General features: G+C 40.7%; 1 protein-coding gene across 1 annotated transcript in view; it reads right to left on the bottom strand.

Moving 5' to 3' along the window:
* Positions 1-25,564, bottom strand: part of cfap70 (cilia and flagella associated protein 70) — a 56,532-nt gene that overhangs the window by 28,075 nt on the left and 2,893 nt on the right. Inside the window, exons 3-16 of the mRNA XM_062964619.1 lie at positions 24,605-24,791; positions 23,050-23,148; positions 21,490-21,569; positions 19,706-19,882; positions 18,000-18,182; positions 15,249-15,343; positions 14,822-14,921; positions 10,757-10,915; positions 10,211-10,360; positions 8,028-8,108; positions 6,609-6,700; positions 6,261-6,321; positions 3,810-4,001; positions 1,087-1,218 (exon numbers count right to left, since the gene is read on the bottom strand). Of these exons, the coding sequence (XP_062820689.1) occupies positions 1,087-1,218; positions 3,810-4,001; positions 6,261-6,321; positions 6,609-6,700; positions 8,028-8,108; positions 10,211-10,360; positions 10,757-10,915; positions 14,822-14,921; positions 15,249-15,343; positions 18,000-18,182; positions 19,706-19,882; positions 21,490-21,569; positions 23,050-23,148; positions 24,605-24,791 (1,788 nt within the window). The remainder of the gene's footprint in view (positions 1-1,086; positions 1,219-3,809; positions 4,002-6,260; positions 6,322-6,608; positions 6,701-8,027; positions 8,109-10,210; positions 10,361-10,756; positions 10,916-14,821; positions 14,922-15,248; positions 15,344-17,999; positions 18,183-19,705; positions 19,883-21,489; positions 21,570-23,049; positions 23,149-24,604; positions 24,792-25,564) is intronic.

Here is a 25,564-nt window from a genome sequence, read left to right as displayed (position 1 = left end):
CAATACACAGTAATGCTATGTAGTAATTACAGTATTTATGAATTTAGCACCAAAATATCACGATATATTGAAAACATTGACTACAAAAATGCGTTGGATAATCCAGAACGTTGGATAAGCGAGTGATGGATAAGTGAGACTCTACTGTATAGATTTTTGAAATTGTGATAGACATAGATACAAACATGAAATACAATAATAAAAAATAGAGAGGAAAAAAAAGGGGGACATCCCTTTATATAGTAAGTGTCGTGAAGGGATGATTTAAGAAGAGAAAAAGAGAGGGAAAAAAAGGGAAAAAAGAGAAAAATACATAAATAAAAATATAATGACTTCCATCTGTTGCACAGTTTCTATAGAAGGTTTTTTATTACCTTTTCTTATATATCTATGTCTAGTGTCGGTATCTTCTTACAATCATTCTATAGTAACAAATCTTAACCTTAAATCAACACCTTCGATTGCTCTTCTTTCAAGTAATTTTTTTTATCAGATCCCAGTTTGTTTTTTCAGTCTACCATGATTATTTTTAATAAATACATCAACGTATCCATATTTATTATTTCTAACACCTTATTTATCCAACAGTTTATTTCAGGAGTTTCTTTTTCCAATATTTGGCATATGTCATTCTTGCTGCCGTAATGAGATAATTGAATAGTATTTCTTTATTTTTTATTTTTCTTTATCAGTGTTGAGCATCCCTAAGAGAAAGTATTTTGGGTCCAGATTTATTTTAATTTGCAACATCTTTTTAATTTTTTGATGAATTTCTTTCCAATAATTCTTTGCTTTTGTGCAGATCCACCAGCAGTGGAAAAAAGTTCTCACTTGGTCACCGCATTTCCAACATTTATTTGATGTTTTTTTTTTTTGAAAAAATGTTCTGAATGTTTGTATAATTTTGTGTAGCACCATTTACAATAATTCTGAAAATAATAATAATAATAATAATAATAATAATAATAATAATAATAATAATAAAAACATTATAAAAATGTTTCCATAAACTTGGCTTAACTTATAACAGAATCCAAAACTGATTCCGGCTCCTGCGGAAGAAGCACTTTTCCCAAGTTTGCCTACCTGATTCAAAGCCACGTGCATCTGATCCACTAGGTACACATACAATTCACTCAGGAAAGCTTGGAGCTGGTCCAGGCTGTCGAATGCATTTGTTTTCAAGTACTTCTCTCGCACGATTTTCACAACCGCATGCTGCAGGAGATACAAAACCGGGAAGAACCAAATAGATTTGGAAGAAGGAAGGATAACTGAGAGCTGGTTGATTTCAATCGCTCCACAAAAGAACCCAGATGGAAAGAAGAATAGTTTTAAAACATCAGGTAAGAAGCAGAAACATGGGGAAATGTCAAGTGCCTGAAACTAATTTATCATCTAATTTCTCATGTTCTCCTGCATGTCATAGAACAGCCCTGCGGGAAAGAAAGGCCGGAACATTGCGTCAGAATAACTCATGGAGGAACCTTCAAGCCCAACTCTCTCTCCACTGGCCTTAAAGAATGGTCTACATGTGAAAATAAAAGGGTTATCTAGAAAGTAGATCACGTTTTGGAATTAAAAATGAACAAAATATAGGAGAAAATATTTACCATATGCAGTTGAAAGCCACACCCAAATACCACTTCTCAACATAGTCGCCATTCAAATCTAGGCGCTTATCATAGCAAGGAATGAGCTTGGCAACTCCTTCCCCACCAAACTCTGCCGCTTGCGTCTTCAAACAGCCGGCAACACAGCGTTTTGCCACACCCAAATACCACTTCTCATCATAGTCGCCATTCAAATCTAGGCGCTTATCATAGCGAGGAATGAGCTTGGCAACTCCTTCCCCACCAAACTCTGCCGCTTGCGTCCTCAAAAAATATAGGAGAAAACATTTACCATATGCAGTTGAAAGCCACACCCAAATACCACTTCTCAACATAGTCGCCATTCAAATCTAGGCACTTATCATAGCGAGGAATGAGCTTAGCAACTCCTTCCCCACAAAACTCTGCCGCTTGTGTCCTCAAAAAATATAGGAGAAAACATTTACCATATGCACTTGAAAGCCACACCCAAATACCACTTCTCAACATAGTCGCCATTCAAATCTAGGCGCTTATCATAGCAAGGAATGAGCTTGGCAACTCCTTCCCCACCAAACTCTGCCGCTTGCGTCTTCAACCAGCCGGCAACACAGCGTTTTGCCACACCCAAATACCACTTCTCAACATAATCGCCATTCAAATCTAGGCGCTTATCATAGCGAGGAATGAGCTTGGCAACTCCTTCCCCACCAAACTCTGCCACTTGCGTCCTCAAAAAATATAGGAGAAAACATTTACCATATGCAGTTGAAAGCCACACCCAAATACCACTTCTCAACATAGTCGCCATTCAAATCTAGGCACTTATCATAGCGAGGAATGAGCTTAGCAACTCCTTCCCCACAAAACTCTGCCGCTTGTGTCCTCAAAAAATATAGGAGAAAACATTTACCATATGCAGTTGAAAGCCACACCCAAATACCACTTCTCAACATAGTCGCCATTCAAATCTAGGCGCTTATCATAGCGAGGAATGAGCTTGGCAACTCCTTCCCCACCAAACTCTGCCGCTTGCGTCTTCAACCAGCCGGCAACACAGCGTTTTGCCACACCCAAATACCACTTCTCAACATAGTCGCCATTCAAATCTAGGCGCTTATCATAGCGAGGAATGAGCTTGGAAACTTCTTCCCCACAAAACTCTGCCCCTTGCGTCCTCAACCAGCGGGTCACCCCTACCGGCAGCTGCGCATCATCACCAAAACACTGCTTTGAGGACACAAGCGGCAGAGTTTTGTGGGGAAGGAGTTGCCAAGCTCATTCATTGCTATGATAAGTGCCCAGCATGGTTGCCATTCAAATCTAGGCACTTATAGCGATGAATAAGCTTGGCAACTCCTCCCCCACAAAACCTTGCCACTTGTGTCCTCAACGCAGCGTTTTGGGGATGATGCGCAGCTGCGGGTAGGGGTGACCCGCTGGTTGAGGACGCAAGCAGCAGAGTTTTGTGGGGAAGGAGTTGCCAAGCTCATTCCTTGCTATGATAAGTGCCCAGCATGGTTGCCATTCAAATCTAGGCACTTATAGCGATGAATGAGCTTGGCAACTCCTCCCCCACAAAACTCTGCTGCTTGCGTCCTCAACGCAGCGTTTTGGCGATGATGCGCAGCTGCGGGTAGGGGTGACCCGCTGGTTGAGGACGCAAGTGGCAGAGTTTTGTGGGGAAGGAGTTGCCAAGCTCATTCATTGCTATGATAAGTGCCCAGCATGGTTGCCATTCAAATCTAGGCACTTATAGTGATGAATGAGCTTGGCAACTCCTCCCCCACAAATCTCTGCCGCTTGTGTCCTCAACGCAGCGTTTTGGCGATTATGCGCAGTTGCGGGTAGTGGTGACCCGCTGGTTGAGGATGCAAGCGGCAGAGTTTTGTGGGGAAGGAGTTGCCAAGCTCATTCCTTGCTATGACAAGTGCCTAGATTTGACACGATTTTCACAACCGCATGCTGCAGGAGTTACAAAGCCAGGAAGAGCCAAACAGATTTGGAAGAAGGAAGGATAACTGAGTTGTGGTTGATTTCAATCACTCCACAAAAAACCCAGATGGAAAGAAGAGTAGTTTTAAAGCATCAAGTAAGAAGCAGAAACATGGGGAAATGTCAAGCGCCTGAAACTAATTTCTTATCGTTATACAGAGACATATGGACTGTGTGAGCAGCAGGTAGGGGTGAATCGGCTGCAAGAGAGCACCTGCCTACCTTGAGTTGCTCCTTGAAAGCAAAGTATTTCCCAGAGCTGTTGAGCTCGTAGTTAAGCTGGCACTTCTGGTCTTCCAAAACCTGGCTGTCAACGACCAGCCCTTCGGCCAACGATCTCCCAAACAGCTCGTGGTATTCGTCCAGAATAGAGTCAGCAATGCTGGTGATCTGGGTATGGTAATCCTCCACTGCCTAAAAAGAGAGAGGAATAGGAAACATGTCAGGATGGTGCTGCTCTTGACACATTAGTGCTGCTTGCACACCTTGGGTGCATCTACACAGTAAGGTTAATGCAGTTTGACACCACTTTAACTGCCATGGCTCCATGCTACACAATTTATTTATTTATTATTTTTATTACAATATTTATATCCTGCCCTTCTCACCCAACAGGGGACTTAGGGAGGCTTACAAAAACACATATATAAAAATTATACAGTGCAATATAAATCTATATATATAAAAGGGTAATGGAATCACGGCACCGGACAAAACAACTAAACTAAATGCCCCACAACCTCGAAAATTGACAGCACAATCTCTCATCCACGCCTCTGTGTTCATACAACAAAAAGAAAAGAAAAATTAAGTCCTAGCCACAGCAACATGTGGCCGGGCACAGCTAGTCAGTTACAAATTATTATTAACTTACATCAGTATTCACAAAACACATTATAAAATACAGATAGGCATTTTTATACAGATGGGAGTTTTTATAATTTTATAGAATCTGTAGCCTTCTCTGCCAAAGTGTTGGTGTCTTGTTGGTGTCTCGCCAAACTACAAATCCCATGATGCCACAGCACTGAATCAGGGCAATTCAAGTGATGTCAAACTATATTAATTCTACAATGTAGATGCATCCTAGGCAGATCAAAGAGAGTTAGGTTCAGCCATGTTACTAGCTCTCTTTGAGTGAATATAAACTATCTCACAAAGCTGATGTGAGATAAAGGGGATAAAATACAACATACGCCAACAACTGTGCAATCAGAAGCCCTCCCGCCAAGGCTTTATGGACGCCCAAAAATCCACCAGGACTCCACCCCACTCAGACCCATTGTGACATGGCTGAACCTAACTCTCTTTGACCTGCCAGGAGGTCATGAGTTCGAGGCCAGCTCGGAGCCCCGTGTTTGTCTTGTCTTTGTTCTATGTTAAGGCATTGAATGTTTGCCTTATATGTGTAATGTGATCCGCCCCGAGTCCCCTTCGGGGTGAGAAAGTAGGGCGGAATATAAATGCTGTAAATAAATTAAAAAAAAATCTATATATATATGGCATCATGGCGACCCACAAAACAACAAAACTACAGGCCCCCCCAACCTCTAAATTTGACAACACAACCCATAATCCACGGCTCTAGGTTGATACAACAAAAAGAAAAGAAAAATAAAGTCCTAATTAGAGAGAGAGGAATAATTGCTTTTATCCAATTGCTGCCAGTTAGAAGGCTAAGCTACCCCAACTTGGTCTCCTAGCAACCCAATAAAAAATAATAAAAAACACTAAAAATAATTAAAAACACTAAAAAATTAATACAATAAAATACTATAACAGAAAATAACTAAAATAATACAAGAAAATAATAAAATATAATAAAAAGATAACTTACAATAAAATTTATAAAAAAATACAAATAACGTCAAATAAAAATTACACAATTTTTAACCAATACCACCACCACTTTGCCACAGCAACACGTGGCCGGGCACAGTTAGTAAATATATATCTGTGGAGAGTCTAGGGTGTGACAAGAGTCCTTTGTCAGTTGGAAAGGATGCCTCTCAGGCAAGAGACAAACCTTTCCAATGCTAATTAGGGTGATTAACTGAAACATTAGCGCTGGCTTCCAACTGACAAAGGACTCTTGTCACACCCTGGACTCTCCACAGATATATATTTACCTTCCTTGCCTAGTTTATCCATGCCTCACAACCTCTGAGGATGCCTGCCATAGATGTGGGCGAAACGTCAGGAGAGAATGCTTTTGGAACATGGCCACACAGCCCGAAAGACATACAACAACCCTGACAAAGGACTCTTGTCACACCCTGGACTCTCCACAGATATATATTTACCTTCCTTGCCTAGTTTATCCATGCCTCACAACCTCTGAGGATGCCTGCCATAGATGTGGGCGAAACGTCAGGAGAGAATGCTTCTGGAACATGGCCACACAGCCCGAAAGACACACAACAACCCTGACAAAGGACTCTTGTCACACTCTGGACTCTCCACAGATACATATTTATCTTCCTTGCCTAGTTTATCCATGACTCACAACCTCTGAGGATGCCTGCCATAGATGTGGGCGAAACGTCAGGAGAGAATACTTCTGGAACATGGCCACACAGCCCGAAAGACATACAACAACCCTGATTTTGATGTTGTTTGTTCGGCCAGAGTTCAGAAAGCGCTCCGAACAGACCTGCCCCGCACCATCTCTACCTTCTTGGCTCCTGCAGTCTTTCGAGGGAGTTGGGGACGCGGAGGAATCATCTCTCTCACCCTGGGAGAAGGAAAAAACATTTTTTTCTAATACACTGATTGGGAAAATGATATATTTATATGCAAATCAGTGGTTCCCAACCTTTTTTTGACCAGGGACCACTCTTCAATATTAGTACCAAAAGGATTACAAATCAGGTTTTGGTCAACTTTAGATTTGGTTTGATTATTTGGGGTGCTTATTCAAAACATTGCATTTTTACTGGAGAAATTAAGGAGTGTGAGGTTTTGAATGATGGCCAACCAACCCCTCTTACGCATATATCCCAAATCAGTATCGATGCGCACCGGCTGGCCAGCTCCTCTGGCAAACGCTTGGGCACCAACGGCTTGTCCAACGCAAACTCTATCACCAGAAATGTCCCGCTTTCGACATATTGCTGAAAAGACAGATCGGCATCTACTTAACATCATGGCTTGAGTTTTAGAAGACTTTCACTGAAAACAATTTCTGAATCTTGGGGTATCTCTAATTGTCATTAACACAAGAGGCAACGATGAAGAAAGGAACTCGTAATACGAGGGATATCCAGAAAGTAGATTACGTTTTGGAATTAAAAATGAACATTAGCAGCCTTTAAGAAAGACCTGAAAACATGGCTCTTCCGTTGTGCTTTTGGAGAGTAATTACTACATACGTCCTCTCTGTTGCTCTCCTCCAATATCTTTCCTCCAGATTGCACCACTATTTTATGACCCTGTTCTTTGTGGTTTTTATTCTTATTTCTTTTCTCACCCCGAGTTTTAACTTAGTGTTCATGTGGCCTGCCCTTGTTTTTATTGTTCTGCTGATTTTGCGTTGTAATGTATATTATCATTTATTGTATTGTTCAATATGTTATGATTTGTTGTTCTTTTTATATTCTGTTATATTGTATTGTTCTGGGCATGGCCCCATGTAAGCCACCCGAGTCCCAATTAGGGAGATGGTGGTGGGGTATAAATAAAGTTTATTATTATTATTATTATTATTATTATTATTATTATTATTATTATTATTATTATTATTATTATTATTATTATTAGAAAACATTTACCATATGCAGTTGAAAGCCACACCCAAATACCACTTCTCAACATAGTCGCCATTCAAATCTAGGCGCTTATCATAGTGATGGAAACTCCTACCCCACAAAACTCTGCCACTTGCATCCTCAACGCAGCATTTTGGCGACAATGCAAAGCTGCGGGAATGGGTGACCGGCTGGTTGAGGACGCAACCGGCAGAGTTTTGTGGGGAAGGAGTTGCCAAGCTCATTCATCGCTATAAGTGCCTAGATTTGAATAGCAATCATGCTGGGCACTTATCATAGCGATGAATGAGCTTGGCAACTCCTTCCCCACAAAACTCTGCTGCTTGTGTCCTCAACACAGCATTTTGGTGACGATGCGCAGCTGCGGAAAGGGGTGAGTGAAAAGGGGAAGGGAAGGAAGCCAAAATACCAAAATGCACAGTTGGACATTGGCCTACAATTCATTCAAACCCTTCGAGTCATGACGGGCCAGCATGAACATGATGTGGCTCACAAACTGGACCCAGAGGTCATGGCAAACTATGGTTTCTGAGAAAGAGGAGGAAAGCAACTGAAAGAGCACTCATAGAGGAGGAAGGATGGAGAGGAAAACCATGAGTAAAAGGCTCATTGAAACGCACTGTTGTTTCTCATCAAAGGTCTATTTTGCTATCCCTTTCGGGAACATGCCTACCTGCCCTTCCAAATTCTGTACAGCAGACGGGGCTCCATCTATTGTGATGTCCGAGGTATCCTTCCTTGCGACCATCGACGGCTTGAGAAGGAAAGAGAAAGTTTGGTTCTCACCCATCATAGACCCAACAACACCCTGATGCATTACAATGGCGGAAGAGACGTATATCCAATGGGAACCCATGCTTCCACCCTGCCAAGATCTGGCCCTGGGACCCCTTGACTGGTTTCTGCCAGAGTCTTTGCAGTTCAATCTTGAGGTCCTGATAGCGGCTGAGTTTTTCCTGTTGTTTTTCATCAATGCGACTATCACCGGGGATGGCAACATCAATGATCCAAACCTTTTTCTTTTCCACAACTGTGATGTCTGGTGTGTTGTGTTCCAGAACTTTGTCAGTCTGGATTCGGAAGTCCCACAGTATCTTTGCGTGCTCATTTTCCAATACTTTTGCAGGTTTGTGATCCCACCAGTTTTTTTACTGCTGGGAGGTGGTACTTGAGGCATAAGTTCCAATGAATCATTTGGGCCACATAGTTGTGCCTCTGTTTGTAGTCTGTCTGTGCAATTTTCTTACAGCAGCTGAGGATATGATCAATGGTTTCGTCAGCTTCCTTGCACAGTCTGCATTTGGGTCATCAGCTGATTTTTCGATCTTGGCCTGAATTGCCTTTGTTCTGATGGCTTGCTCCTGGGCTGCAAGGATCAGGCCTTCAGTCTCCTTCTTCAGGGTCCCATTCGTGAGCCAGAGCCAGGTCTTCTCCTTATCAGCTTTTCCTTCAATTTTGTCAAGGAACTTTCCATGCAATGTTTTGTTGTGCCAGCTGTCAGCTCTAGTTTGTAGTGCGGTTTTCTTGTACTGATTTTTTTGTGTCCTGTGCTTTGAGGAGTTTCTGATTTTTGACTTCAATCAAAGCAGGTTCTTCACTTTGCTTGACATATTCTGCCAGGGCATGTTCTTCTTCTTTGACTGCTTGTTTTACTTGTAAGAGTCCTCTGCCCCCTGATCTTCTAGGCAGATACAGCCGGTCAACATCACTGCGGGGGTGCAGTGAATGATGAATGGTCATGAGTTTTCTTGTTTTTCTGTCCCAATTGTCCAGTTCTATCTGTGTCCAGTTTATGATGCCAGCAGTATATCTTATGACAGGTATGGCCCAGGTGTTTATGGCCTTGATGGTGTTGCCTCCATTGAGCTTGCTTTTGAGAATTTTTCTGACCCTTTGTGTGTATTCTTTGCTGACCACAGTTGTCCAGCTGTAATATGCCCAGATATTTATAGGCCTCTGGCTGGTGACACTTTATTGTTTGGCCATTGGGCATATTTATGCCCTCACTTTCAATGATTTTTTCCTTCTTCAATGCCACTGTCGAACATTTGTCCAAGCCAAACTCCATGCTGATATCAGTGCTAAATATTCGGACAGTTAGTTAGAGACTGGATTTCAGTTTCCGTTTTCCCATACAGCTTCAGGTCATCCATGTACATCAGATGCGAAATTTTGTGAGAATTCTTAGATGTTTGATAGCCGAGATTTGTTTTTTGTAAGATTGTTGACAGAGGGATCATGGCAATAATGAAAAGCCGAGGGGACAATGAGTCTCCCTGGAAAATTCCTCTTCTGATGTTGACAAGTCCATAGCTTTCATTTCCAACAAACAGTTCAGTTTTCCAGTGCTCCATCATGTTTTCAATGAAGGTGCCAACGTTTTTACTAATCCTTATTATTATTATTATTATTATTATTATTATTATTATTATTATTATTATTATTATTGACATTGCTGTACCAGGGTACAGAGGAGTAGAACACAAAGAGCTGGGAAAGATCACAAAATATAAGGTCTTACAAATTGAAATGGGACGACTATGGCAATAGAGAACAACAGTGGTATCAATAATGGTTGGTGCTCTTGGAGGAATCCCAAGAAACCTCAAGAAGCACTTGAAAAGCCTTAATTTGGACAGAACATCAATCCAAATGCTGCAGAAGGAAGGCAACACTTCTCGGAACCGTGTACATTCTTGGAACCCTTTCATTCTGTTCTTGATCTAGGGCTCTTAAACACGGGGAGAGGCACATGAGCTCTTATTTGTCCTCAGCTTCGCTCAGCACCTGATTTTTCTTCTTCAGGCTCATCAAGACATCAACTCTCTCTCTCTCTCTCTCATTCCCCAAACTCACCTTTCTTAAAATGGATTCTTTAGGCTTATCCTCCTTTGTGTTCTTCCCGGGCAAATTTTTGGTATGTGGAGCAAGCAAGCCCATCATTCCCAATTTAGCAATGGTCCCCTGGGGGCCGATGTCGCGGAAAAGGCTGAAGAGAACCTTGGTCTGAAAGTAAAATGGTAATATATATATATATATACATACACCTTCAAGGTGCCCATCGACTGATGATGACCCCATTAATCTCAGACTCCATCTATAAATGACATATAAAATCCAGATAAAATAGATATTAATAAAATTGCATTATTTGAGGCATCAGTAGGTTAAATGTTTTTGAATATTTATATAAAACTGTAATTTAAGATAATAATAAGATAAGACTGTTCAACTCTGAATACCTATATACTCAAGTATAAGCTGACCTGAATAGAAGCCAGCTAGGACCCTCACTCGAGTATAAGTCGAGGGGAACTTTTTCAGCCCTGCATGTTATGATCAGCAGTATGAGTTTTTCTTTAACACATACATCCTTGGTGTTGGTCTTCATTATATTCTAACCTTTTCAAACACTTCGCTGTCGTGATAGGCTGTGACTCGGAACGCTCCCCGAATCCGCTTCACCCCGGGATACAGCAAAGGCACCAAGTTGACGAAAGCCACGCCGTGGAAAGAAATGGCCTCCTCCTCCACTGTGCCAGCAACTCCTCCTCCTCCTCCCTGGAAATTTATTATCACATAGACACTGGTAGTATTATTGCACGTGTTTTCATTTGTTGTAAACCACCTTATCCTGCAAATAATTCGGTCTGGGAAGTGACCGAATAAAGAACAAGCCAATCAGCAAATGCATCAGAAAACAAAAGTAGAAAACTGAGGATGTTTTTACCACACCCTCAATAATAAATTTGATTAAAATAATAAAATGATTTTACAATAATAAAATGATTAAAAAAGAGATTGCTGAGTTTGCCAGAGATTTAGGAGGAAAGTAGATACAGTAGAGTCTCACTTATCCAACACTCGTTTATCCAACGTTCTGGATTATCCAACGCATTTTTGTAGTCAATGTTTTCAATACATCGTGATATTTTGGTGCTAAATTCGTAAATACAGTAATTACTACGTAGCATTACTGCATATTGAAGTACCTTTTCTGTCAAATTTGTTGTATAACATGATGTTTTGGTGCTTAATTTGTAAAATCATAACCTAATTTGATGTTTAATAGGCTTCTCCTTAATCTCTCCTTATTATCCAACATATTCACTTATCCAACATTTTGCCGGCCCGTTTATGTTGGTTAAGTGAGACTCTACTGTAGATCTGTTTATTGATTAGTCCACCGACCATTAAAAGGTAAAGGTTTTCCCCTGACGTTAAGTCCAGTCATGTCTGACTCTGGGAGTTGGTGCTCATCTCCATTTCTAAGCCGAAGAGCCGGCGTTGTTTGTAGACACCTCCAAGGTCATGTGGCCACTGGCATGACTGCATGGAGCACCGTTATTTTCCGCCGGAGCAGTACCTATTGATCTACTCACACTCTGGGGTTCGGTGCTCATCTCCATTTCTAAGCCGAAGAGCTGGCGTTGTCCGTAGACACCTCCAAGGTCATGTGGCCACTGGCATGACTGCATGGAGCACCGTTATTTTCCGCCGGAGCAGTACCTATTGATCTACTCACACTCTGGGGTTCGGTGCTCATCTCCATTTCTAAGCCGAAGAGCTGGCGTTGTCCGTAGACACCTCCAAGGTCATGTGGCCACTGGCATGACTGCATGGAGCACCGTTACTTTTCGCCGGAGCGGTACCTATTGATCTACTCACACTCTGGGGTTCGGTGCTCATCTCCATTTCTAAGCCGAAGAGCCGGCGTTGTCCGTAGACACCTCCAAGGTCATGTGGCCACTGGCATGACTGCATGGAGCACCGTTATTTTCCGCCGGAGCAGTACCTATTGATCTACTCACACTCTGGGGTTCGGTGCTCATCTCCATTTCTAAGCCGAAGAGCTGGCGTTGTCTGTAGACACCTCCAAGGTCATGTGGCCACTGGCATGACTGCATGGAGCACCGTTACTTTCCGCCGGAGCAGTACCTATTGATCTACTCACACTCTGGGGTTCGGTGCTCATCTCCATTTCTAAGCCGAAGAGCTGGCGTTGTCCGTAGACACCTCCAAGGTCATGTGGCCACTGGCATGACTGCATGGAGCACCGTTACTTTTCGCCGGAGCGGTACCTATTGATCTACTCACACTCTGGGGTTCGGTGCTCATCTCCATTTCTAAGCCGAAGAGCCGGCGTTGTCCGTAGACACCTCCAAGGTCATGTGGCCACTGGCATGACTGCATGGAGCACCGTTATTTTCCGCCGGAGCAGTACCTATTGATCTACTCACACTCTGGGGTTCGGTGCTCATCTCCATTTCTAAGCCGAAGAGCTGGCGTTGTCCGTAGACACCTCCAAGGTCATGTGGCCACTGGCATGACTGCATGGAGCACCGTTACTTTCCGCCGGAGGAGTACCTATTGATCTACTCATACTCTGGGGGTTGGTGCTCATCTCCATTTCTATGCTGAAGAGCCGGCGTTGTCCTTAGACACCTCCAAGGTCATGTGGCCAATGGCATGACTGCATGGAGCAACGTTACCTTCCTGCCGGAGAGGTACCTATTAATCTACTCACATTGGCATGTTTTCGAACTGCTAGGTTGGCAGGAGCTGGAGCTAACAGCGGGAGCTCACTCCGCTCCCGGGATTTGAACCTGGGACCTTTCGGTTTGCAAGTTCAGCAGCTCAGCGCTTTAACGCACTTTGCCATCGGAGCTCCTATATCTATATCCATACACATAATAAAAGTAAAAATATGTATGTGTGTGTTACACAGACTAGCTCCTGACTTCACAAACAGCTATAATTCCCACCACTCAAGAGACACCCATGGCCCTCCCGCCAATAATAATAATAATAATAATAATAATAATAATAATAATAATAATAATAACTTTATTTTTATACCCCGCCCCATCTCCCCGGAGGGACTCGGAGCGGCTTACATGGGGACAAAGCCCGACATATACAACAATAAAACAGTGAAGCGAATATTTCAAAAATAAAACATCAACATCAATAAAACCATCATAAAAAACAACATACAGCATAAAATATTAAAAAAACAGAAGACTAAAACACGGATCTGAGCCAAGGTGCAGCATAAGTCAACATGGGAGAGGTAGTTTCTAAGTAGTCAATAAAGTGCAGAGTAATAATGGCAGAGTATCCTATTGTTAAATGGGCAGATAGTTCGAACCTGCAATAATTAAATGACAATGACATTGCAGGTTATAGTGAGCACCACAAACATGTCCAAGAGCCCTGCCAATGATCTCCACAAACACCATCCTGCCCATCACCCAAGTGAAGGCTTTCATACTGGGACAATTTCCTCCTAGATTTTCTATTTTTCCACCACCACAGACATCTCAGCATTTCTGACTCTCTCCACTGGGGTGGAATTTGCATGGCCCCGCCCACTGCCTCTCCCATAACCCTTTTCTATTCTTTTCTATGGCACACAGCAAACAGAGCAGAATTAATCAGCAACTGAACATACTGGAGAGGTTTGGGAAGAATTCACCATGATTTATAGGAGTTGTAGGGACTGGGATCTATAGTTTACCTGCAAATGAGGATATCAGCAATAAAGGCCTTCTATAGTACAGTAGAGTCTCACTTATCCAAGCTTCACTTATCCAAGGTTCTGTATTATCCAAGGCAGTCTGCCTTTTAGTAATTGTTTTTATAGTAAATGTTGCAATGTTTTGGTGCTAAATTTGTAAATACAGTAATTACTATAAAACATTAGTAGCTGTGCCCGACCACGCTTTGCTGTGGCGAAGTATGGTGGTATGGGAAATAAAGTATTGAGGAACTGGTGGTAGTTAAGGTAAAGGGTAAAGGTGTAGAGTCCAGATAATCCAGTTAAAGCAGATAATATATAAGATTATATGGGTTATATAGCTGTGTGGAAGGCCCTTGAGTCTACACTGCCATCTAATCCAGTTAAAATCTGATAATCTGTATTTTATAGGCAGTGTGGAAGAGGCCTAAGTGAGGCCTAACTCTGCCTGTCCCCTGGGTGAGTGGATTGCTAGGAGACCAAATGGGTGGAACTTAGCTTTGTAACTGGCAGCAATTGGATAAAAACAATTATTCCTCTCCCTCTAATTAGGACTTTATTTTTCTTTTCTTTTTGTTGTATCAACCTAGAGGGATGGATGATGGGTTGTGTTGTCAATTTTCGAGGTTGTGGGGTGTTTAGTTTTGTTGTTTTGGCGGTCGCCAGGATTCCATCACTCTTTTATATATATAGATTGTGTATTGAACTGCTTTTTTGTCAATTTCTTGTAAAACATGATGTTTTGGTGCTTAATTTGTAAAATCATAACCTAATTTGATGTTTAATAGGCTTTTTTCTTAATCCCTCCTTATTATTCAAGATTTTCGCTTATCCATGGTTCTGCCGGCCCGTTTATCTTGGATAAGTGCGGCTCTACTGTATATGATTTGGCCTAACTTTTGGCTTAATGTTTTATCCCAGACAGTGAACTAACTACACATTTTTACCTTGTCTCCTTTCCCAGTTTTTCCTTTAGTGGAAGCGACAAGCGGCACTCTGGTCATCTCCACCGGCCAGTACCGGGAATCGGCAATCCGTTTTTGCAAGCTGCAATGAAGAGAGAAAACATCTACGATTATCCCGGTGTAGTATTGTTAATTTGCATCAATAAATCCAATGCCCAAGATTAAAAGACAGGACAGAAAATGCACAGATATGTGGACATAACATCTCTCATATAGGGTGACCCAAGGACCTCATCCAATCATGCTCAAGGGAACGCGGTCAAGATTAAGACTTCACCCTTTATCGTTCCAATTTTAGTATATGTGCTGTTAAGCCAACGGGAGAAGATGTGAAGTAGATACAGTCATATTTCCATCTACCTGCTTTGTTGTAAATGGAAACACATAAACTAAAGGAGAACAGACTCACCAGAGCACAGCTGCAGGATCTAAGTAGCAGCGCCGTTCCAAATCCCACACAATCCGTTTTTTAATAATTTCTCCCTGAATCCTGATTTCCCTTTCCTAAGAAAGAAAGGGGGAAAATGAGACTCCCATGGCAAAAAAACACCAGATTTCTCATTAATTAGCAAAAGATCTTTTTCATAAATTGTCAGATTAAAAATATGCATGGGAGAAATAGAAAGGGAAATAGTCAGGATACCGGCATCCTGAATGATGAATGAGGCACCTCTCCTCCTCATCCGTAGACCACTTAGTGTGCAATGCTTTTGACACGAAATAAATAAATAAAGACCACTTAGTAACTACCAAGTGGCACTAACAAACACAACAGAATAGTCGATCTTATCTGCTGATCCCAGCGGCAATATATCTTTATTTACAGATATCTACAAGGTAAACTGCCAGAGCTGCTCGGACACATCTTGCTTCAGCAAGAACAAATCATGGAGTCTCTTTGTGTCTGTTATCAGTGAACCAAAGCCACAGCCCACACTTATTTACAGCATTTATTTATTTACAGCATTTATATTCTGCCCTTCTCACCCCGAAGGGGACTCAGGGCGGATCACATTACACATATAGGCAAACATGCAATGCCTTTTAACATAGAACAAAGACAAGACAAACACAGGCTCCGAGCGGGCCTCGAACTCATGACCTCCTGGTCAGAGTGATTCATTGCAACTGGTTGCAGCTGGCTTGCTCTCCCGCCTGTGCCACAGCCCGGGCCCTTTCCACAGTCTATGACATATCTTCCTGCTACATAGCTCAAATGGAAGTTTTGATGCTTTGCCCTTCTAGCCATAAATCAGAGCTCTCTGCAATTAACCACTTGACTGCTGGAATGCTTACCGGAGCAAATACATACACTTACATAGCAACAATGAATTAAACATTTCACTACATAACACAAAAACCTTAACAGAAATTGCATGCAGCCAGAATTCACCTTTCACTCAACACCAACCAGGAATCCAAATGGAGTAATAGAACAGTTTATTGAGAAAAGCACATATAAAAAGGAAAAGCCACCATAGGAAATAAGAAAGGTAAAATCCAATAGGTAATGAGGAAAAATGGTCCAAAATAATAAGCTAAATCAAAGTGGCAATGGGAAAAACACGCCACAGGCAATAATCCAAAAAGTCTAAATCTGTTCCAGAAAACAAAGGACAGGAAAACCCAAAATCAAAACATGAGCGTAAATCCAGGAAAATAAGAATCAAAACATAAAACATGAACCCAAAACCAAGACTTTAGAAACTTCTTAAAACATGAATCCAAACTCCCAAGATCTTAGTCTAAAATATGAACTTGAAACAAAACTTGAGATCCTCACTGTTTAGCAGTGTTGCCTGATCTGAGTTTCTAAAGGAAAGAATTCTCTTATTTAAGGTCCACAAGCCATGAATTCATGTCTGCGACCTTGACACCCTTGCCTATGAGATTTTTCACACTGAGTCTCTGTGACTTCCTTAATTTGCTTGCTTTTTCCCTAGGATGAAGCCTGCAGGTGTGTTTTTAGGTGAACTTTCTCGTCCATCCAACTCCTTATCTGGGGTTGCTATGAGACGACTGTGGAGAAGCTATGAACGACTGAGATTCTTTTTCTAGGCAGGGGGGAAATCCTTTTGGATCCCACCACTGCCACCAATTGTTGAGATCTCAGGCAGAGGGGAATTTGTTTTTATCTTTCTTCTTATTTACTTTAGATGGTAGCGTTACTTAGATTATAATACGTGGAACAGACGCTTAGATGTTGAAAGAACAATAATAAGTTTATTTCAGGCACAGAGCTTAGAAGTTATAGTAACTTCTTTAAAGGCACTTAGATAATAGTTGCAAAGCTATGTTGAGGTGTTCCCACTTTCAAAATACTTTCTCCTTTCCTCTTACAACCAAAGCTATTAACTGATCACTTTGGATCTAACTGGGATTGCTTCCCCTTACTACTCAGACTCTACGAGTAAACCTAAACAAGTTACTTAACTTGCTTAATTTGACACAACTAGAGATCTGAGCTTCCCTGGTTTCCCTAACTTGGAACCAGTGTCTTCCCTGTGACTAAAATCACAGACTAAACTGTTTTTTAAAACATTCCCTCCTTTTCCTCCAAACGGTGGTTGGCTCCGCCCTCGTTACTATGGCAACCTGCCTCAGAATACTGAGATGGCTACTTACCCTTTTAAACATAGTTAAACATGACTTTTAAAACGAAATTAAACATGACATCTATAAATCAAAATAAAAACACACTTCTTTACAACGACTAAGTGAAAAGTTTTTGCCAGTCGCTACTGAACTTCAAGGCAGTTTCTCTTCCAAGCCCATTCTCACAGACAGGATCTAAACTCCCCTCATTTCCCTCATTGAAAAACCCACCCACTCTCCCAGGCTCTGGAATAACAATCCTCTCATCTTCATCAACTGGCTGAACCACAACAGATAAGCTTGAGTTCTGGATGAAAATAAACATTGGAGCAAAGACGAGTGAGCAAATTGTCAAGAAAGCAGCATGCAAAAACCCCATGCCACCCATCACAATGTTTATTTTGCACCATGAACACCCAAGGAAACGTCTTGCAAATGATCATTTGCAAAATGTATATTCTTTGGCTCGCCAGTTCCAATAGGCAGCATGGGCAGGAGCCATTTGTCCTACAATTCTCAGCAACGGTTTCAGCAGCTTCCTCTCTCGCCGCGCTTGTATAGTCACCTCAGCCGTCGTCAACTCTCCGTCCTCCTCCTCGTACGGTCCGCCAACGATAAAGGAGTCCGGGATGTTCTGTCCTCCTGGGGCCAAGATGTTGACCACTGGCCACTTCTTTGGCCGGGGAACTGGCTCCCTCTCACCCCCAAGCTTCAGGGTCCCGTTCTTGAACATGAAAGGGCATTCTTTCTGAATTAAAAAGAGAAAAAGTCCTTTAATCCAAAGAATAAGTGAACTACCGTATATACTCGAGTATAAGTCGACCCGAATATAAGCCGAGGCATCTAATTTTATCACAAAAAACTGGGAAAACTTATTGACTCGAGTATAAGCCAAGGGTGGGAAATGCAGCAGCTAGTGGTAAATTTCAAAATAAAAATAGAAACCAATAAAATTTCATTAATCGAGGCATCAGTAGGTTAAATGTTTTTGAATTTTTAAACTCCATATGGAGGAACTGGGAAAATTTTAATAATATATATAATGCTTATATCTATCTATATATATAAAAGAGTGATGGCATCAGGGCAGCGGACAAAACAACAAAACTACAGGCCCCCCAACCTCGAAATTTGACAACACAACCCATCATTCATGGCTCTAGGTTGATACAACAAAAAGAAAAGAAAAATAAAGTCCTAATTACAGGGAGAGGAATAATAGTTTTTATCCAATTGCTGCCAGTTTGAAGGCTAAGCTCCGCCCACTTGATATCCTAGCAACCTACTCAGCCCAGGGGACAGGCACAGTTAGGCCTCACTTAGGCCTCTTCCACAGATTATCAGATTTGAACTGGATTATATGGCAGTGTAGACTCAAGGCCCTTCCACACAGCTATATAACCCATTTAGAATCTTATATTATCTGCTTTGAACTGGATTATCTTGACTCCACACTGCCATATAATCCACTTCAGTGTGCATACTAAACATAAAGATTACCATACAACAGACATTCAATACCACCACTACCTCAACAATTTCTCACCAACACCACCAGACAACGCCACAGCAACGCGTGGCTGGGCACAGCTAGTAGTGCTTATATATTGTGCTATATTAATGATATAATATATTGTATGTAACTTGTAAGTGGCCCTGAGTCCCCTTCAGGATGAAAAGGGTGGGATATAAATGTCAATAATAAATAAATAAATAAATAAATACCATCTCCGAGTATTCCTTGCCTAAGGAAACCCTATGAAATGCAAGGAGTTGCCATCACCTGACAGGCAACTAACTTGAAAGCATTTACACATGCAGACACAAGGCCTGGAAATGGAAATGGCTCAGTATGCTGAATACATGAAGTTTATGAATAAATCAACTAGGTTACTTTTAAAGAAGTCTATTTATTTTGTCTCTTGGGAGCATGATTTAAAGCAAATATATTTTAAGGGAGAGTAGATGTTTTGGGCAACTAAAAGAAAACTTCTGAAACTCTGTTATATATGTGTGTGTGTGTTTTTGTGCACTGACATATCTTTGTCCCTAACAGTTCAAAGAGATACCTAGTTATATTGGTTTAACGTCTGAGAGACCTAATTGCCTTGCATGAATGTCATTTTCCCAAAAAGTTATGGCATAATTTTTCAAAAGGTTATGACTTCTAACAAGGTCATGCCTTTCCAAAGATCATAAAATCTCCAAAAGGTTATGAAGAGTTCAATTTTCCAAAAATATAGGCACTGAGGAGCACGGCAGTTGACTCACCTCACCGACAGCCGGCACTTGGAAGCCAACCATATAGTTTTGTGGAGGCCCCGTGGGGACAAAGGCTTCGGGGACCGCATAAGCCGCTTCCACGGTCACTCTGAGAAGGTTGCCCTCCAACAGCTGCGTTGGAGAGAGAAGGCTCTCCTGGACGGACACCGAGACGTCAATGGCACACTGCAAAACAGGTTTGGAGATAGGGTATGCCACCAACACACAGTCATAGGCCCCTTTCACACTGCCATATCATCCAGAACTTGGAGGCCATTGCTTGCAATAGATGATATATTTCTCTCTTACCCTCCCTTATCAGTGTGTTTTCCAAAGCCTCCCTCGCTCTTAACCAAGGGAATGTTTTGAAAAGGGAAAGACGCCCTTGCAAGTCAGGAAAAATTAAAAAAATATCCATTAATCTTATAAAAGCATTTTTCCCTGAAATATTTGTTAAACTCTCCTACAGATATATAGGCATTAACCCCCTGCATGCCTTTGCAATCCCTGTACTTATATATCTGTATCTATCTATCTATATACATTAATTTTATATATGAACTTTCCCCTCATATGTTTGCAGGTCTTTGCAAATCCTATGTACATATAGATCCATGTACCTGTATTACAGTAGAGTCTCACCTATCCAACGTTCTGGATTATCCAACGCATTTTTGTAGTCAGTATTTTCAATACATAGTGATATTTTGGTGCTAAATTCGTAAATACAGTAACCACTACATAGCATTAATGAGTATTGAACTGCTTTTTCTGTCAAATTTGTTGTATAACATGATGTTTTGGTGCTTAATTTGTAAAATCATAACCTAATTTGACGTTTAATAGTCTTTTCCAACGTTCTGCCGGCCCGTTTACGTTGGATAAGCGAGACTCTACTGTATTTGTATCCATATATACAGCAGAGTCTCACTTATCCAAGCTAAATGGGCCAGCAGAAGCTTGGATAAGCGAATATCTTGGATAATAAGGAGGGATTAAGGAAAAGGCTATTAAACATCAAATTAGGTTTTTCGCATTGACGAAAAACAACAGGAAAAACTCAGCCGCTATCAGGACCTCAATATTGAACTTCAGAGACTCTGGCAGAAACCAGTGCAAGTGGTCCCAGTGGTGATGGGCATACTGGGTGCCGTGCCAAAAGATCTCAGCTGGCATTTGGAAACAATAGACATTGACAAAATCACGATCTGCCAACTGCAAAAGGCCACCCGACTGGGATCTGGGCGCATCATCCGAAAATACATCACACAGTCCTAGACACTTGGGAAGTGTTCGACTTGTGATTTTGTGATATGAAATCCAGCATATCTATCTTGTTTGCTGTGTGATCATAAAATAATAATAATAATAATAATAATAATAATAATAATAATTATTATTATTATTATTATTATTATTATTATTATTATTATTATTATTATTATTTGGGCCCCAGGGTTGAGATCACTGAGGATGCAATTTCCCCATAACTGCTGTGAAATTTTCAAAGAATGGGAGCTGGAGAAGAATATGTTTTCCACTGCCTTTCAGTATTGCATAGTAAATATTTGCATAGTTATCTGTGCTAATTATTCTTCATTAGCAAGCCACCTTGGCAGAGGCCTAATGGTCAGCAGGAAGAAGGACAGGAATAAATACCTTTGTTTTAAAATGTCAATTACAGCCGAAATGAAAATATCAAAATTATGTTGCCACACACAGCTTCAGCATCCACGTGAAAGTAGGCCTCCAAATATTACAAGAAATAACAACAACAAAGCAGTACAGAAAACCTTGGCATCTGGTCTCAGGGTTTCCAGGGGAGAGCCTGGCAGAGGGTGCACCTGAAGCGTTGAACTGAAAAAACACAAACCTGAAAAGGAAGAAACAAACAGTGTGAAAACATCACAAAGAAAAATGTCTTACTGGTTAGAGCAGCGGTTCTCAAAGTGTTCTCCGCAGAGCTCTTAGGAGGTACTATTACTACTACTACTATTATTATTACTATTATTACAAAGGCTGGATGGCCATCTGTTAGGGGTGCTTCGAATGTGATTTTGCTGCATGGCAGAAGAAGGTTGGACTGGATCGTCTCTAGGATTCCTGCTATTATTATTACAGTAGAGTCTCACTTATCCAAGACTCGCTTATCCAACGTTCTGGATTATCCAATGCATTTTTGTAGTCAATGTTTTCAATACATCGTGATATTTTGGTGCTAAATTCGTAAATACAGTAATTACTACGTAGCATTACTGCATATTGAACTACTTTTTCGTTCAAATTTGTTGTATAACATGATGTTTTGGTGCTTAATTTGTAAAATCATAACCTATTTTGATGTCTAATAGGCTTCTCCTTAATCTCTCCTTATTATCCAACATATTCGCTCATCCAATGTTCTGCCGGCCCGTTTATGTTGGATAAGTGAGACTCTACTGTATTATTATTAATATTATTATTATTATCAATCATTAAGCAAAGGCTGGATGGCCATCTGTTGGGGGTGCTTCAAATGTGATGTTGCTGCATGGCAGAAGGGGGTTGGACTGGATGGTCTCTAGGGTTCCTGATATTATTATTACTATTATTATCAATCATTAAGCAAAGGCTGGATGGCCATCTGTTAGGGGTGCTTTGAATGTGATTTTCCTGCATGGTAAAAGAGGATTGGATGGCCTCTAGGGTTTCTGCTATTACTACTACTACTATTATTACTACTACTAGCTTGGATACCCGGCGGTGCCCAAGTTATTTGATAAAGGCATTGTTTGTTTTGGGGTGTTAGGTAATATCATTTACTGTATATACTCGAGTATAAGCCTAGTTTTTCAGCCCTTTTTTAAAGACTGAAAAAGCCCCCCTTGGCTTATACTCAGGTGAGGGTCCTGGTTCGGTTATATTTGGGTCAATTTATATCAAGAATAAATGGTACATTTATTATTTTTTGCTATTATTATTGGTATTATTACATTTATTATTTTTCTATATTGTTGCTACTATTATGTTTATTTTACTCTATTTCTTATTATTAATAATACATTTATTATTTCACTCTGATATTATTATTATTGCATTTATTATTTTACTCTATTATTACATGCATTATTTTCCTGTATTATTATTTATTATTATTATTATTATTATTATTATTATTAACATGTATTATTTTATTCTATTATTATTAAAAGGATACACATTTACACTGAAGAAGATGAGAATAATGGTTTGATCAGAGTTGGACAGTCTTATCTTAAATTTGAGCTTTATGTAAATATTCAAAAACATTTAACCTACTGATGCCTCAATTAATGTAATTTTATTGGTATCATTTTATTGGAATGACCGCTCACCTTCCAGGAGAGGCAAAAGGTCCAGCACAGCCTGACCGAGAGTCGCCGTTTTCTCTTCTTTCTGCTTTTTCTCCTTTGGTAAGACTTCAATCACAGTCACTGGGAACAGCAAGCAGAACTTTTAAGTACTTTATCATTCGGCCTGCAGAAACATTTGGCCCGAACTAAGGTTTGTGTACAAAGTATTTGGATGAATGGAATGATTTATTTATGTGTTTTAAACTTTGTATAATGTTTTTATTAAGTATTTAATTGATGTAATTGTGCAGTTGATTTTATCGAATTCTGTTTTTGGCCATTAAATTTGGCCAACCCCTGTAAGCCGCCTTGAGTCCCTACAGGTGAGAAAGGCGGGGTAAAAATGTTGTAAATAAATAAAAATAAATAAATAAGGCCAAGAGCTTAAACATTATTTCCATCCTATATTTATTTATTATTTATTTATTTGCAACATTTATATCCCACCCTTCTCACCCCGAAGGGGACTCAGGGCGACTTACATGAGTGGCATTATTCCATGGCCAAACAACAATTAAAAGCAATTAAATAACAATTTAAAACAACATATGTAAACACGAGACGACTGTTGTGCATAGATCCAATGCCAGATAATCAGATCTTCACATTCATCAATCCAAAGACAATTCCAACTATATTGCAGGGATAATAACGGCGCTTCATCAAGTCATGCCAATGGCCACATGACCTTGGAGGTGTCTACGGACAACGCTGGCTCTTCGGCTTAGAAATGGAGATGAGCACCAACCCCCAGAGTCAGACATGATTGCACTTAACGTCAGGGGAAAACCTTTACTTTTTAAATTATTTTATCAATGCTTGTATTTTGATTTTGCTGTAAGCCGCCCCAAGTCCCCTTCGGGGGAGATGGAGGCGGGATATAAATAAACTTATTATTATTATTTTATTATGACACAGCAAAAAAGATAGATATGCTGGATTTCATATCACAAAATCACAAGTCGAACACTTCCCAAGTGTCTAGGACTGTGTGATGTATTTTCGGATGATGCGCGCAGATCCCAGTAGGGTGGCCTTTTGCAGCTGGTAGATATTATTATTATTATTATTATTATTATTATTATTATTATTATTATTATTATTATTATTAAAGGTAAAGCTTTTCCCCTGACATTAAGTCCAGTCGTGTCCGGGTTGGTGCTCATCTCCATTTCTAAGCCAAAGAGCCGGCGTTCTCTGTAGACACCTCCAAGGTCACGTGGCCGGCAGGACTGCTTCCTGCCGAAGCGGTACCTATTAATCTACTCACATTTGCATGTTTTCGAATTTCTACAAAATAAATAAACAAATGCAGAAACCATCGCCTTCAGAAGTGTGACAGATTTTTCTCAAAACTGAGCTGCATTTTTCTCTCTATTATTTCAACCAAGAACCTATAATAAGCTTTTCAGAAACACCAACTATACTCTAATTATTATGAGCCCAGGTCATCCAAATTGCCCAAGTTTCGGGTTCACTGGCAATTCATCTTAAAAGAGAAGAGAACCTGGAAGAGAGGGTGATTCTTCTTACTCACAGAGCACGGGTTTGTGTGCAACGTCATCCAGGGTGTGTGGTCCATCGGGATGGCAGTCAAAGTTGGCCCTATAGTTATATTTCACATTTCCTTCTAATGATGCTTCCATTTTTGAGGAGTCGCCAAGGACAACGCCATTGTACTCAACGCGCACATAGGTGACGGGGCTATCGCCTTTGATGCCTTTCTAAAGGACAGAAAAATCGTATTTCTTGTCTTTGTCTTTTTTCAAAATCAAAACAAACATATTGAAACACCTAAGAGTCTGATGCTCCTGATGGAGTAGACTTTGAAAGCTTATGCCTTTGATAAAGTAGACTTTGGTCTCATCTACACTGCCTTATAAAATCTAGATTACAAAGTCTCACTTATCCAAGACTTGTTTATCCAAGGCTCTGGATTATCCCATGCATTTTTGTTTTAATATACATTATCTATATATATAAAAGGGTAATGAAATTTCGGCCTAGGACAAAACAACAAAACTACACATCCCAGAAACACTAAACTTGGCAGCACAACCCCTCATCCATGCCTCTACGTTCATACAACAAAAAGAAAAGAAAAATAAAGTCCTAATTAGAGGGAGAGGAAGAATTGTTTTTATTCCAATTGCTGCCAGTTAGAAGGCTAAGCTCCACCCACTTGGTCTCCTAGCAACCCACTCAGCCCAGGGGACAGGCAGAGTTAGGCCTCACTTAGGCCTCTTGCAAACTGCCTATAAAATACAGATTATCTGATTTCAAGTGGATTATATAGCAGTGTAGACTCAAGGCCCTTTCACACAGCTATATAACCCATTTATAATCTTATATTATCTGCTTGGAACTGGATTATCTTCAGTCCACACTGCCATATAATCCACTTCAGTGTGCATTTTATCCAGCTGTGGAGAAGGGGCCTCATATCATCCAGTTCTAAGCAGATAATATAAGATTATAAATATACAGTAGACTCCCA

Source organism: Anolis carolinensis, unplaced genomic scaffold, assembly GCF_035594765.1.
Source record: "Anolis carolinensis isolate JA03-04 unplaced genomic scaffold, rAnoCar3.1.pri scaffold_13, whole genome shotgun sequence".
Classification (NCBI taxonomy): domain Eukaryota; kingdom Metazoa; phylum Chordata; class Lepidosauria; order Squamata; family Dactyloidae; genus Anolis; species Anolis carolinensis.
Note: the sequence above shows the minus strand (reverse complement) of the source record. Positions and strands in the feature narration are given on the sequence as shown.